The 15,071-nt window shown below is 46.2% G+C and overlaps 1 protein-coding gene across 8 annotated transcripts in view; it reads right to left on the reverse strand.

The window, feature by feature from the left end:
• The window catches only part of Wdfy4 (WDFY family member 4), a 229,565-nt gene that overhangs the window by 116,848 nt on the left and 97,646 nt on the right, over nt 1–15,071 (reverse strand). For 6 of the 8 annotated variants that reach the window (XM_087588907.1, XM_087588906.1, XM_087588904.1 and 3 more), the window contains 6 exon segments: nt 13,301–13,426; nt 9,439–9,603; nt 6,399–6,602; nt 5,702–5,816; nt 4,086–4,243; nt 2,160–2,398 (listed from right to left, as the gene is read on the reverse strand). In XM_087588907.1, coding sequence (XP_087445033.1) covers nt 2,160–2,398; nt 4,086–4,243; nt 5,702–5,816; nt 6,399–6,602; nt 9,439–9,603; nt 13,301–13,426 — 1,007 coding nt within the window. 8 annotated transcript variants of the gene reach the window in all.

Genomic DNA, 15,071 nt, shown 5'->3' on the forward strand with positions numbered 1-15,071 from the left:
GACCGGTGTTTTTCAAATTTACAAACGAAGGACCAGTGCCTACCTGGGACGGAGGCTTCCCAAGGCCTTTAGTTAGTTCCTACTGGCCTTGGCCTTGTCACCTTGCTGCTTCACCCCCCTGAGACTGGGATGAAGGCCAGCACAGGCACAGGGTTGGCTTCCTAGGTGGTGTTAAGCTGAGTCAACCCTAGTGATAAGTGGTGTTCAATAAGAATAGCTACAGGATGCAGAGAGGTACTTTTGTTCAAATGACTAAATTTATCATTTATACTGGCATGAGTATGATTGAGAAAGCTGGAATCAGGCACAGTGTCCATTCGAATAACCATAGGATCCTAGAGGTAGAGGCAACAAGATCAGGGGTTCAAGGCCAACCTCAGCTACATAGCAAGTTTGAGACCAAATGAATCTACTTCTCAAAACTCAAATATAGAGGGGGAGAGAGAGGAGTTAGAGGTGGGCATGAGTGGTGTTAACCATAGCCCTCAAGAGGCTGGAGCAGGAGGATTGCTTTGAGTGTGAGGTAGCTCAGCCTACATAGTTAAACCCTGCCTTAACAGACAGAAGGATGTGTAATACCCTGCTGTCTTGTTCTCCCTTCAGTGGACACGGCTCTCTTACTGGGAAGCCACATCCACAGGCTCAGAGCAGCCAAGCATTCCCAGCTCAAACTGGATCTCAAAAGAATCTGAAGCTTTTTAGAAACAAGATGACACTGCGAGTGGAAAATTCTACACTTGACCAATGTCATTCCCCATGGAAACAAACATGTATGAAATGTGTACAAAATTGTCGTCAGGTCTCTGATGTAAGGTATATTTGAAATGAATGTATGTGATGTGTACTTCTGGGCACCATCTTCAAAATAGTTAATATATATAGTATATATATATATGTATGCATATGCACATATGTAAATGAAATATATATACATATGTATATGAAATATATAGAAATGAAATGAAATGAAATATATAGAAAGATGCAGATATAAATAAATAGATAAACAAATATTCACAAAATTCTTAAAAATCCAAACTTTGAAAGACATTTGGCCCCAAGCTGTGGGATGATTTCATTATGCAGGTGAAGGCAGGTACAGGATAGAACGAGGCCTGTCATTGGACAAGAAGGAAGGATGGGCGGGAGAAAGGTGTGAGGGAAGAGGAGGGGACTGGAATGGAAGGAGGGAGGAGAAGGCAACAGAGCAGCCGCCGAGAGAGAACATGGAGGCTGATGTTAGGATTCCATGCTGTACCTTTACAAGTTGTTATGAGTGTTCTTAAGGGATGGATGTGTACAGCGCTTTGTGTGTTTAGGTGGACAATTATATCTTATCGATTGGACCAGAGGTTATTAGGTTGTGTGTTCTTTCTTGTGGCGATTTGACTTTGGGAGAGTGTGTGGCGGCAGAGACACTGGGCCACCACAGACTTGGCCACCTTGTGTGGGCTGCCACAGAGTTGGGATGTGTGTTTCTACCAAGATATCTAGCAGATACCTTAGGGCACTGCAGTGTCCGACCTAGTGGGGTAAAAGAAAACCCTTTTTTAATAGTTATATACAACACCACCAAGCATCTGAGAAGAACGAGTAAATCTCTTCTATACATGGGGGGAGATGTGGAACACAAACAATACAGTCAAGAACTACAAGCTCAAATGGGACTTCCGGAAGGGGTGCTCATTCAACAGCACTTCGTCAGTGTCCCTAAGGTAAGTATGCTTGGTGATACTGTTCGGAATCCCATACAGATTGTGTGCAGTTCTCTCCAAAGAAAATTATTCCTAGGGTGTGTGGTACATTGAATTATGAACACTTTCCCACACTGAGATTGCATTTATCAAATATTAATGTTTCTGAAATCTGGCTATAGAAAAAGAAATCAATGTGTACACTTAATGTTTGCATCTTCTGCCTCAAAAAAATTGAAATCAATTAAGTATCTTAGAATTGTGGAAAGGAGGTAAATTATTGTTTTTGATGCCTTTTGTTGCTTGGTCACACAGACTTGGGGATGGCTTAACTATCAAGCACCCCACACAAGTTCAGCTATCCAGCTCCTTTGATTTATATCGACCTCCCCCAGATATCCTTTCCTCCGTGCTTTGCTTTTCTGTCCTGACCACCAACACAGCAAAGAAAGCTTCGGTTCTTACCTCCTGGCATTCAGCAGCAAAAGACAATGCATGAGGCACAGGAGGAAGTTGACATTGGAATTGTAGGTGGCAAAGATGATGTCCCACTGTTCCTGTAGGAAGTCCAGGATGCTGAGGAGGCCAAGGCACTCAGACAGGGACTGCTGGGGCTTGGAGAGGCAGTGCAGGATGACTTTATTCAAACTGCTATATAACGCACTCATGACAGTGTCCTTTTGGGAAGATGGGTTCTCAATGACCTGTACCACCAAAAAGAGACGCGTACTCATGAACAGTTTGCAATTTGACACACTGACACAGTTTACCATGTAAACAATGTTACCAAGAAGTTTCACAGTCATAGATGCTTCTGTGTAGAGTAGGCAACTCTTAATGCAGGGAGACTCACAACTGGTCAGTATGAGGAGACTCAGCCCTAAACAGTACCTGTCACCTCCTCCAAAAAGGCTCAGAGAACAGCACACAAGAAGGGAAAGAAAGACTAAGAACTGAGGATGGGGGGAAGTTCTGTGGAATGTCTTTTGGTAATGATATGGAGGTTACATCTGGAATTTAAAGCAGCTGTGGCCACCAGCATGTGACCTGTACAAGGCAGGACCCACTGACATTCCATCAGAGATGGCGAGGGTGTCTGGAATGCTCCCATCTCTCTCAGAGAAACTCTAGACAACTAATGGTTGCTGGGAGAGGAGGAGCCACATTCCTCCACTCCTCAATGGTACATGACATCACTCAAGTAAACTATAATGAAATGAAGTAGGCCACAAAAAGGACATGAACTGAGGGGAGGGAGACCTTGGAAAGAGGGAGACATTCAGTAGGAAGGGGGAGGGAATAAGAAAGGACAGTTGGGAGTACTTTGAAAAAATGCATGGGATGGTGAATGAATGTATTTTTTAAGTTGTATAAGCTGACCCGTCAACAGGTTTCTGCACTCTTGAGCCTCTACTGAAGAGAGGGTTGATAAAGGCAATTTGCAGAATTAAAGAAGAAACTCATAAAGACAGAGGAGCTAAGAGCTGACCACAGACATATTTTGGAACATGGACTTAGCAAACACAGGTTTCTGAAACACTGGTGAGGTGGCTGACATTCAATATATGAGCATATGCTGTTCATATCTGTTTTAAAACAGGTGTATCATTAATAATTACAACAATGTTAATTGAATAGTCCCAATAAACATACACACAGACACACAGACACACACATGCACACACCTATATCTACATCTATGTCTACATCTACATCACTTCAGTTAAGTAGCATGACATCATAAAGTAGACTATTAGATGACCTTACTCTAGGGAGAACAGGCTGAGGTCAAGGTGTTTAGCTGGTCAGCAAAGGTCAGGCCCATCTGGAACACCTGAACTCTGCCTTTCTCTCCTTTGTCCCCTAAAGGAGTTAAATCAATAGACTTTATTCAGTTCATCAAAAACTCAGGGAGGTTGCAGAGGGCCAGAGTATAGGGTCTTAGCACAGGTTGCTCCATAAGTCCGTTCACCCTCTGAAGGACACAGGTCAACAATGGGCAGTTTCTTATTCTGTCAAGATGGCTTGCTAGTTGGGCTCCCTTGGAGTAGAGCAGCTACTGCTGTATTTCTCTGCTCTGAAGTTCCATTTGCTTATAGACTGCTGAGAGTTAGGGTTCATGGTTTCATCACCATCCTATCTGCACCTCTCAAACTACAGTTAAGGGCTGTGGGCATGGGCTGCAGAAAACAGGAGAAAGGACTGGGAATGAGGGACCACCTTCGGAGTATGCAGTGACGATCAAGCATGCCTGGCCTTTAAAGAGCATCCTTTTCTCCTATCTATCTTGGATTCTATCTCGGCTCCAGGAAAGAAGACCTAGCTGAGCTCAGAAGACTCCCAGTCCATCCAGAAGATGCTTCTTACCACCCTGGTGATGCAGCTTCTTACCGATATGATGTGCTCTGTGATGAAGAGGAGGATGTGCTTTGGATCTGCGGAGAACATCCCACTGTGCAGCTTCTCAACGAGCTTCTGGGTAAAGTAGGAAACGCTTGCAAGGGAAGGCACAGTACCAGCTTCTGCATTTGACTGAGGCTCCTTACTGCCTGGGTGAGGTAAGGAAACAGACTGAAGTTAGTGTCCAATGGGTTTCTCCACCCCACAGCATACAAATCCTTGGTGGTATCCATGTCCTAGTCACCTATGCCCCCCAGTGTTCTGAAGATGGAATCTCTAGTAGGTACACAGAGAACAGTTGTTTATTCAAAGCAAAATTAAGTCAGCTAGTGATATAAATCAGGGGATGAGAAGTCAACCAAGAGGGTGTTTCCTCTTGGGGTTTTTTTGACAGGAAAACAGGAGAGTTGAATGTTCAAGGCCAATGAGAAGGGGACCCAAGGGCATGCTGTCATGCTGGACTGGTGTGTATGCTAGTTTTTAGACAACTTGACACAAGCTAGAGTCATCTTGGACCAAAAGAACATCAATCGTGGAATTGCCTCCATGAGATTGACCTGTAAGCCAATGAGCCATTTTCTTGATTAATGATTGATGTGAGAGTGCCCAACCCCCTGAGAGTAGCAGGAGCCTTGGGGAGATGGTCCTGAGTAGTATAAGAAAGCAAGCAAACTGAGAAATCCATGGGGAGCAAGCCAGTAAGCATCTGCCCTCCATATTCTCTTTCCACATTCCTGCCTGACTCTCCTTAGTAATGGACTGCATCAGGATGTATAAGCCAAACAGACCCTGTCTTCCCAAGTTGCTTTTGACCATAGACCGTTATCGCAGAGTAGAAGGCACACTAGGACAATTTCAGAGAGAGCCATGATGTAAAGCAAATAGCCAGACTCATTTACACAGCAGGCAGAGTGTTCACCTCAGTGTGTGGAGATCTCGGATGATTCCTAGACCCATCCTGAGTTAGCCAAGACTGTCCCAAGCACAGTCAAGGTCAGCAAACCAGTCATACTGCCATCCAGAGACAGAGACAAGGTGAACACTGGGTTGCCATGCCAGCATTCTTCCTATACAGCTCCCTACTCTTCTCTGTGCCAGATATCAAGAGAAAGGCACAAGCCGTGTGGCAGGGGAAAATCCTAGAGGCAAACTGTGTCGAATGGGATTCGTGTAGCTCAGAAAACACTGGTGGGACGTGGCCTTGCAGGATGCTTCATCTTTATCCAGGGCCTTTAGTTCAAGAAATGCTTACTGGGCAGTGAGCCTGACGTTAGCATGGGCAAGAAGGTTCAGAGTGTGTTAGGCTTAATTAGCTCACATTGCCGAAGCCTGAGTCAGGTTTCTGACGAAGTCACAGGAGACTGATCTGAACCCAGAAGACAGGAGGAGTTTCTACCTCAGAATAGCACAACTATGACAGGTCTCATGGAAAATAGCAACCATTCCCCTGCCCCGACCTGTGTCAACAGAGGTCAACAGACTCTCACTGAAGATGGATACAGAGGCGGACGTGCTAGGGAATGGTAACACTCAACCTGGGGATCCTGATGTCCCAGTGAGCTGCCCAACGCTAGGAACAGAGAAGAGCACAGAACACGCTCACTCACCTCTTAGGGTCGGCGTGCCACTCCCACTTGGGACGTGGAATATGTCCATGGTGGAAAGTAGGACCTCGGATTGGAAGTCTCGCTTCTGCTGGCTGGTGGCACCATCTGGAGAAGCCTGAAAACATGGCCCAGGACTGAGACACCAGCCATTGAGCCACCGTGTCCCCTGAGTGACCACATTCTCCTTGGTTGACTAGTGAGTATGGGCTGCTGACCAGCCATGACTGCCTTCCTCTGAGGCATTGTCCCCTGATGACCCAGCCACCTCACCCAGGAGATAAAGCTGTCTCTCAGAGTGAAGAAGCAAGTCAGAGGAGTCCACAGTCAATGGCCACCTGGCAGTTATTGCATTGAAAAATTGACTCTAGGACACTCTGCCCTTAGAGAGTAGAGCTAAGACCACCTATGAACAAGCTTCTGCCTCAGAAGTCTGCTTCTCTTCCCCTTCTCCTGAACACCTACTTACAAATCACTACCACAAAATCCTTGCCTCAGGCTCTGATTCTAAGGAGCTCCCATCTACTCATCTGTTGGTCCACCTTGGTCTGCTGGGGTTCACAGGCCCCACACCAAGTCACTGCAGTCCTAACAGTCAAACTCCCAATAGTAGCTGGTATCTTAGGTCTGGGGTGAGCTACCCTTAAAGACCAGTCTCCTCCCACTGCACACAGTCTACCAACATCCCCTATTAACCTACCTCCAGAAGGACCTCCAAGGGCAGCCACTGCTTGGGGCTGGACACTCCAAAGAGCAGCTCCCTCAGGAGAACTTGCATGAACTCTCTCAGCTGCCTCTGAGCTGGATGTGGCTTGAAAGAAGCTTGGAACCCCTCAGCAGAATGGCTGGCTTCAGCAGAGGACCCAGGACGACTGGTGTTTCTAGAGGACTCAGACGTGGCCTCCTAGGAGAAGTGACAGGGCAGTGTAGTTGACTCTGCTTGGAAGCCTTTGCTCACCTGTCACTGTAGGCAAGATCCTCATCAAAGCCACCCAATTCCTGCATGGAAACCTGTTCTGCAGAGCCAGGAGATTGGCCCGGGTCAAACGTGTAAGGTGGCCATATCTGTCTGAGAGGCACTTGGAGAGCCACAGAGTCAGAGACCAGCAGGGAGGTCTAGAAAGTCATACTGGGCATGTCAAAGTCTGATTCTGGGACTCAACTCTAAGTCCCCAGTGTTCTGCCTGTCCCGGAACTACTAATGCTGACAGACAGCATCCTTGGATGAGGAGGACACTGAAGTAGAGCTGGAAATCTCTCCCAGATCTCCAAAGCCACCTGGCACTTAGGTTCTCACTGGGGATTTGCAAAAAATAAAAATAAATAAAGCAGACAGGGCTCATTCCCTAGAAAGTCCAGGACAACGTGGAGATGCCAAGAGGCCAAATGATAGGCCCAAGGACACATGGCCGGGGGCTCTTGACTCCCGCCCCGTGAACTTTTCATGTGTCTTCATCTGTTGGCACCTCCCTTTGCTCATTCATAAAATTAATGCAGCCATTCTTAATTAAGCCATAAAATGAATTTAATGGCACCTAGGGAGGCGGTGACTGCATTAATTAGCTCCTTGCGGCCTTGACTGGAAAGATGCCATATAAATTCACAGCAAGTGGAAGGCTTTTGGCCACTGGCCACCTGCAAGAGGAGTTCTGTCCCATTGTCTGTTCAACAAAGACCTGGCAGGGCTGACTTGGTTGAGGCAAGGAAGGAAGAAGGTACTTCAAAACTGGAGCAGAAGCCCTAAGATGGGGCCTGTGTGGTTGCCAAAGATGACCGTGGAGGACAGACTTTCTCCTCTATTTCCCTCCCACAGAAGTGACAGGTGGCTGTGGAGGAAGCACCTCGGGCCAGAGTGCACTTGGCTAAAATGCCCCAATTCAGCAAGTGCCAAACGTGGCTCAGACACAGGCTGAAGTAGCACCAGGGTCACAGTGCCCGGCCACAGATTTTGGGAGCCTGGTTCCCGACCCATTGGGGATGGTAAGAGCAGCCTGAAGGACTGTCCTCTCTGCTTGGCCCAGGTCACCTGACCCAGCTTGCATTTGGGTCTCTCCCAGCTGTAGCCAGCTGGGCCTTCTTTGGGTCTTTCTGACTCTTTTGCCCATTTCTAGCAAGTTCTTGAGTATATACAGATGGTCAAACCATTGCGTGACTGTTTTTTCTCATTTTCATGCATCTTCTAGTCTTTCTATTCTATCTCTTTATTTAAACTAAATACGCTGGTCCCTTAGCATCCATGGGATATTGATTCTAGGAACCCCTGAAGATAACCAAATTCTCCAGATGTCCAACTCTGTTATACACAATGGTAGCATATTTGCATAGATCCGGCCCAAATATCCCTGCCCTGATATTTTCATCTCCACATGAGTGGCAGTGCTTAATGCTACATCAATGCTATTAAAATGTATTGTTTATGGAATAATAATGAAAAAAATCTGCCCATGTTGGGGACAGACAAAAACATGTTTAATGTCTAAAAGTGTTTCCATCTGAAACTGGAAACACTCCCAAGCACAGTGCTCATAGATACAGAGCATTGACCATTCTCTTCAGACCTTGTCAGCTGTCTATTTTAAGCTGATCATAATGGCGGGGAGACAGGTTTGGAGGAGTGCCACTTTAAATCTTGGAAAGGTAGCATTTCTCAGTCTTGCCACCCTCTGGCCAGATGGGCCTGAGCCCAGGGACACAGAGAGATATTTTTCTTTCTGAGGCTCTGTTCTCTTCCTGGTACTGTCTTCTCTGGGGCTTTTGAGCGCCACAAGTTACCAGGTTCGCTCCTGTACACCAGGGGCTCAGGAGATGAGCATTTTCTTCAGTACACATCTCTGGAAGGGGCTGGTTCAGGGCCCTGCACTCACTCCACTAGCTTTTTAGCACATGCTCAACCCTGAAAGTCAGGGGTCATAAGCCTTGCTTTTAATATGCCCTTCTAGCTAATGTTACAACTTGTAAACAAACATTACAGCTTGCCCTGGGTGTCTGCTTCCTAATCCACCAGGGTGAGAACTGAAGTGCAGATTTCTTCTTCCTGTGTTTGATCCTCTACCCATTTCTCACCTCCTGCTTTCACTCAGTTCCCCGGTGCTCCTGACCCACCTGACCCTACCCCTGGGACTGGTTCTCTGACTCAAACTCACAGTTCTTTCCAAAGCCTGTCTTCTAACTTTCCAGCAATCAAGGTTCAAGACCTCTTCTAGACCTAAGTGAGTCCCTGCATCCTCTCTCTTCTTGGTTCATCCTGCTCTGAGCTTGGCCCTCACAAACCTACTACCCAGAAAAAGAGCAGGATCAAGTTCCAGGGGCCTGAAGACAGAAAAGTTACTGAGAAGAAAAGGTGGAAGGAAAGACAGGGGTACCATCTAGTGTCTGTCCATGGCACAGGTGGCAACAGGCCCCTGGCATGGGATTCTGGTTTCCTAATACGGGGGTGGTATACATTCCACCAAATATATGTTTGAACATCAACTATGATCAAATATTGCATTATTGAGATTTCTAACAACTAAATAAATAAACAAACAAACAAAAAGTGGACTCTGGAGCTGACACTGCCCTTGAGCTGCACCTCAGCCAAGAAAAGGGAAATTACCCGTGTTGTTTATTCCATGTTCAGTCAAGTTGCTCAACGGGCATTTTAACTTTGAGAGGCAGGGAGGTGTGAGGTCCTTCACCCGTGAAGGATGCTGGTGTTCACTGCTGATCACCCTGAGGCCTCAGAGCAAAGCCAGTCCTACCTTCTGGGTTTCCACGGAGAAAGTGATGATAGCCATGGTCTGGAGGAAGTCAGGGCTCCTCCATGCTGGATCCTGAGGGTAGGAGCGGTGCACCAGGCCGAGGAACTGAAGAATACTGCTGGGGAGTGTCTGCTCCCAGGTACCGTCTCCTGAACCTGCACGGGGCTGAGGACACACTCTGTGAGACATGGCATGGGGCCCAGCACGCAGCAGCATGACAGAGGGACAGGGAAGGTATCAGAGAGAGATCAATGAGCTAGAATATACGGGGATATCTTCCATAAATTTGATGTAACATGCTTCTGGCAATTACCTGAGACAGCTGGGCGATGGCAGGAGTGGGTCACAAACAGATGCAGACATTTCTAAGAGTTTCACATCTAATCCTTCCCTCACCCCAAACCTTAGGGAATGGGTTCTACATTTACCTGTTTTGCAGTTGGAAACACAGAGGTCTAGAGAGGTTCACCAAAGACTACCCAGCGTGTGAAAGTCAAGGAGAGTGAGCCTGGGAGATCTGTTAGAGTGTGCTGTGTCCTCACACCATCCCTGAGCTAGTGGACTTGGCATACTGGGCTCAGGGAAGAGTGTGCCTGTCAGTACTCAGCCCAGCCTTCCCCAGAGCAACTTCCCCACTAGAGACTCCACCCTGACTCACACTGGGGCCTCCAGGAGCCTGTAATGTGCTGTGTGTGCTGTGCTGTGCTGTGCTGTGCTGTGCTGTGCTGTGCTGTGTGTGCTGTGTGTGCTGTGCTGAGCTGAGCTGATCCCTAGTGCCATGTCTGAGCTTGAGTTTCCTCACACGCTCTGCTCTCTTCCCCTCTGATCCAGGCTACACGACTGAGCCTCCTCCACCCAGTTCCCTTGAGAAACATACTCAGCTGCCCGTTCAGAGGTTGACATGTGCCCCAGCCTCAAGTCTTGCTATTCTGAATAGATGCCTGGAACTTCGAATTAACCAGCCTGAATCTTAGGCTCTTTCCCTGCGTAGCCACACCAACACACAGAATCAACACTCAGCCTATTCCAAGGGACTCGTAGGTAGAAATTACAGTTATCCTTATGATTAAATTCCAGACTGTCACTCTCGTCCCTCTACAAGTTTATCATGTGTAGACTCTTATCTGCTGAAATTGGCACCTTCATAACAGGTATGTTCATTCACTGGATCCATTATTGAGTCCTCTGAATATTTTACAATTTTAAGTTTTAAATGAGCTTACATGTCATCTTTTGCTTTAATTGATAACATATTGGTTAGGTAGACAGCAGGCTTCTTATACTGTCAACAGAAAATATACATCTTAGATATCCCAAAAATTAACTGCATATTAGCCCTCTGGTAGAATGAATACATTTTTTAAAATGAAGAATGTAAATAAATATATATTTACATATACATATGTGCACACATATATGTACATATAAACGCTCAGCCACAGGGACATTGAGAGTATGAACCAAGAGATCTTTAAAAATGTAACTATAGAAATTCTAGGAAATAACAAAATTGAAAGATGCCAAGTATTACAGTCTTAGAAAGTGACATAAATAAGTCAGGATACTCATCAATATATCCAAGATAGCATTCTTAAAATAAATCCACCAGCCTTCAGGTTCTTTAAAAAAATAGAAAAACTGGGGGGAAAGAAAGCAGGAATCTCAAAGCTGAAAGTGAGAAGGTGGAAACTGTCGCCCAGAACACGAGTTAGAAGACCCCTGCTGTCACTTGGAGCTGTCATGTCCCTCAGGGGCCCATGTGTTAGCGTTGCCCTGTCAATGGTGTTGGAAACTGTACAAGCCTGGGACAAAAACAGAAAGTCTTGAGTCATTGAGTGCCCAAAGGGTACTGCAGAATTTCAGGTTCTTCTCTGTTTTCTGAGGTCAAGATTCATGGAGAAAACCTGGGCCCAGGAAACTTGCATTTAAATAATATAAGAATTAGTAAATTTAACATTCTTTTTTTTTTTTTTCATTCTTTTTTTTTTTCCCGGAGCTGGGGACCGAACCCAGGGCCTTGCGCTTGCTAGGCAAGCGCTCTACCACTGAGCCAAATCCCCAACCCCTGTTCTTTTTAATATAAAGGAGGACCTGTGTTTTATTTTAAAACTAGCACGATACCAATATCAAACCTCATGATAATACAGTGGAAAGCAATCCCAGCCCAATAGCCTTTATAAATGTTCATATAAACATAATAAACAGAAATTTGTTAACAGAGCATGGAAGTGTACTGAAAGTAGGAATTCAAGAATTGAAGGAGATCTTTACAAGAATGCAAAAAATCCTGTTGATGGAGTCTTATCACGTGAAACTGATTGAAAGACCCAGACACGTGATCACTTAACACGGCCAGGACACAGCACGCACATGCACACATAAACACCTATTAAAGTAAATGATTGTTTAAGTAAAATCAAAAAGCAGGGTCTGTGCCTTCGCAACACAGCTACATCTGCATGCAGGCGAGGAGAGACCGGTAAAAGCTAAAACAATGTGGGTTTGATCTAACGGTAAAGAACTCATCTGTGGGACCGTTTTCTGTGTTGCCATGTTGCTGAGGTTCTGAGAATGGGCTGAGCATGTCTACGAGTGCTAAGGCGCCCAGCAGACGGTGGGTGTGAGTGCATGGCTGGGGGGGGGGTGTATTTAAAGTCTACTAAAATGTTTCTGAGAAGTGCTTTCAGACAAAAGTGCCAGGCGGTGTGCTTTAAATGCCAATGCACACCACAGACTTTGCACCCAAGGGGTCACCAAGCTAGAGAGCAAAGACGTGCACTGCAGATGCTTTGTAAAAATGAATGAACCAAGCAACACCAGATGTGTCTATTACAGGTATGCTGATCTCATATATACACGAGTCTTACTTTTTTCTACTTTATTGACATAGAAAATATAAGTCCACAAAAATAATGGGGAAATAAAAGAAAAACTGTTTTTGAGACAACATCGTCTATAAGGACAGGGTATGGTTTCCTAAAGTGCCTGCTGGTTATCCCCACTTTAGCTCACAGTGGCTGTACCAGAAGCTGGGGTGGGGTGTCAGGCGATTAGGTTTGGGCTTCTATTTTTTTGCACGTGAGAAGACAACAGCATTTCCTTGTGGAAGCAAGGCTCCCATTAGGCTTGGATCTGCAGAATGAAATTGACTTTCTCAACCTCTTACCCCTGCTGACCTGTTCCCAGACCAAATACCTTCACCTGTTATGGCTGCCACGATGTTTAACTTAATCCCTTCTGCCCACTCCTCATGGGCCTTGGACATCAAAATCAAGCAGCTCTTGCACCAAATGGCTCTGTACCAGGCTACCCATTTTTTCTGAGACAGGTATCTACCTCACAAGTATCTCTTGGGCAAGGCCATCGGTCCTGATGTGGATGAACCTCTTAAAAAGATAGCCATCTTTGTCTCCTCGGAAATGTCCCCAATACCAAAAGGAAAACCAAATACCAAAAAACCAACACAACCAAAGAAGTAGGAAGTAGATGTCTCATGGTGACAGTGCACAAATCTCCTTGGGAACCTTCAGGTCCCCCGTGGTGGCATTTGTGTCTTATAAGAAGGGACATAGAGACCCAAGGTAGCACAGCTGCTCAATGTCATCGTGGGGTCCCCTTCACCACACTATGAGACAGCAGCAGGCTCTCACCCATGCCAGGCAGATGCTGGAACCATGCTCCTGGACTTCCCACCCTTCGGAACCGTAAGCCTCTCACTTCCTTGTAAATTACATAGTCATGGGCATTTTTCTATATAACAGAGAATGGATGGATATGAGAACTTTACTAGGAAACAAGCTGACCCTTCCAAACTCCTTCCCATTGGAACCTTCTGGTGTACTGTATGGGTAACAGGTCTCACCTGGCTCATGATGGCTTTTAGCATCCCCAGGAGAAGCAGGGCGCCTTCTATGCACAGCCCGGCCTGGAGGACTTCTTGCTGGTAATGTTTCTGGAGAAGCCACTGAATCATCAAATCCAAGCTCTCCTTATGGAAAAAGAAGAACCATAAGGAGATCTGCCCACAGAGGCTAGCTTTCAAGGTGTTTCACATTTCCCAGGGTTCTCCAGTAGGAAAAACAAGAGGACAGAAACCGAATGGGTCATTGGCCCTTATGAAACCTTCCAGCCCCACATGCATTAGAAGCACACGGAGTTCTTTGGGTAGAGCAGGGGAGCAGCGTTTGTCTGGCATGCACAAGGCACTGGGCTCTAATCTCAATGGTATTCAATGTCCCAACCTAGTTCGGTGGGTGTGGACAATGAATTTAAAGGACACAGGAAGGATTCCAAGGTGCAGGGAAAGGGCAGAGGAGTTGTGTGTAGAACCAGGAGGCCTGACACTGCCCTTTTAATAGCTCAGAGCTGCTACTCGGCACGCCATTGAGCCTCTTGGTGGTTCAATTTCCTTCTCTATGAAACAGAAACTCACATTGTCTACTCCCACGGGATTGTTTAAATATCAAGTAAAATGGAATATGTAAAGTGTTTCTCACAGGTCTTAGACTCTTAGATGTTTGTTTACCCATCACACAGTGAGAAATAAAAACGCCAACTCTCACTGAACTTAACACAGCATAGTCAGAACCTTGGGCTGAAGCGATCTACATACTACTTGCGTCTATCGGAATGTTTGGCAAATCCATAAAACATGAGAGTATGCAGTGGGCTGAATGTTTTAGCCATGCTTCTTTTTTTCTATCCTAGCTCCATTAAAAACAACTCAACTAAACGCTAAGAAATTATTTCCAGTTCTGCTGGTACCTGGGAAGATGAGTCAAGGGTCAGGTCTGTCTCCCATTTGCTCAGTGTTTGAAGAGGTGGCCACCTGCAGGTGCCAATGCTATGTGAGGTAAAATGAGGCCCAGTGGAGGAAATTATCTAGGGCTGTGAGCAGGAAGTAGCAGGTGATGGTGAGAGAAAGGAATAGGGGCACATGAGACACATGACAGGCCAGCACACAGCAGCTGTCTTCTCGTGGGCATAACTCAGAAGTTACAGTAGGAAGATCCGGTAAGGTGAAGCCAGCTAGAAAGGCTAGTCAAGTAATCAAACTGAAGGAGTCCTGAAGCTAGCTGGGATCTGCATCTGACTTGGTAGGCATAAAAGCCCAGGAAGTCTTGAAGCAAGTGTAAGAGTTGGGGGGACAGTGACAGGTGGGAGGTGACTGTGGGCTCTTCTGTGGGGGGAGATTTAGCAAAGAAGTTCATAAGAGTGAGAAATGGGGCAGGGGTAGGCCAAAAGTATTAATTAAGGAGCAGCTCCTGGTCTCAGGGACGTGGTTGGACCTGCCTGTGGTCTGCAAAGGAAGGGTCAGTGAGAATCGGGAAACTAAAGGGAAAGAGACACTCGGAATTAAAGAAAATTCTCTCTTGGTGACAATGGATTGGGAATCACCCTTGATGAGCAGTGCTGAGGCCTAAGGTGCAGCACTGGGGCGAAGCCAGCCTTAGCATGCTGTGATATCACTAACCAGAAAGATATAGATTCGATTGACCTCATCAGATATTCTAAAAGAGCGGGCAGGAGTTAAGGAAGTCATTAGTGCTAATAGGAGGGATTTAGAAGCCAGCTGGGGTACAGGGTGTAAGGGAATGAAGCAGGTCAGACATGGTTCTGGTTGGAGCGGAGGG

This window comes from Rattus norvegicus, chromosome 16 (assembly GCF_021556685.1).
Source record: "Rattus norvegicus strain SHRSP/BbbUtx chromosome 16, alternate assembly SHRSP_T2T, whole genome shotgun sequence".
In the NCBI taxonomy this organism is placed as follows: domain Eukaryota; kingdom Metazoa; phylum Chordata; class Mammalia; order Rodentia; family Muridae; genus Rattus; species Rattus norvegicus.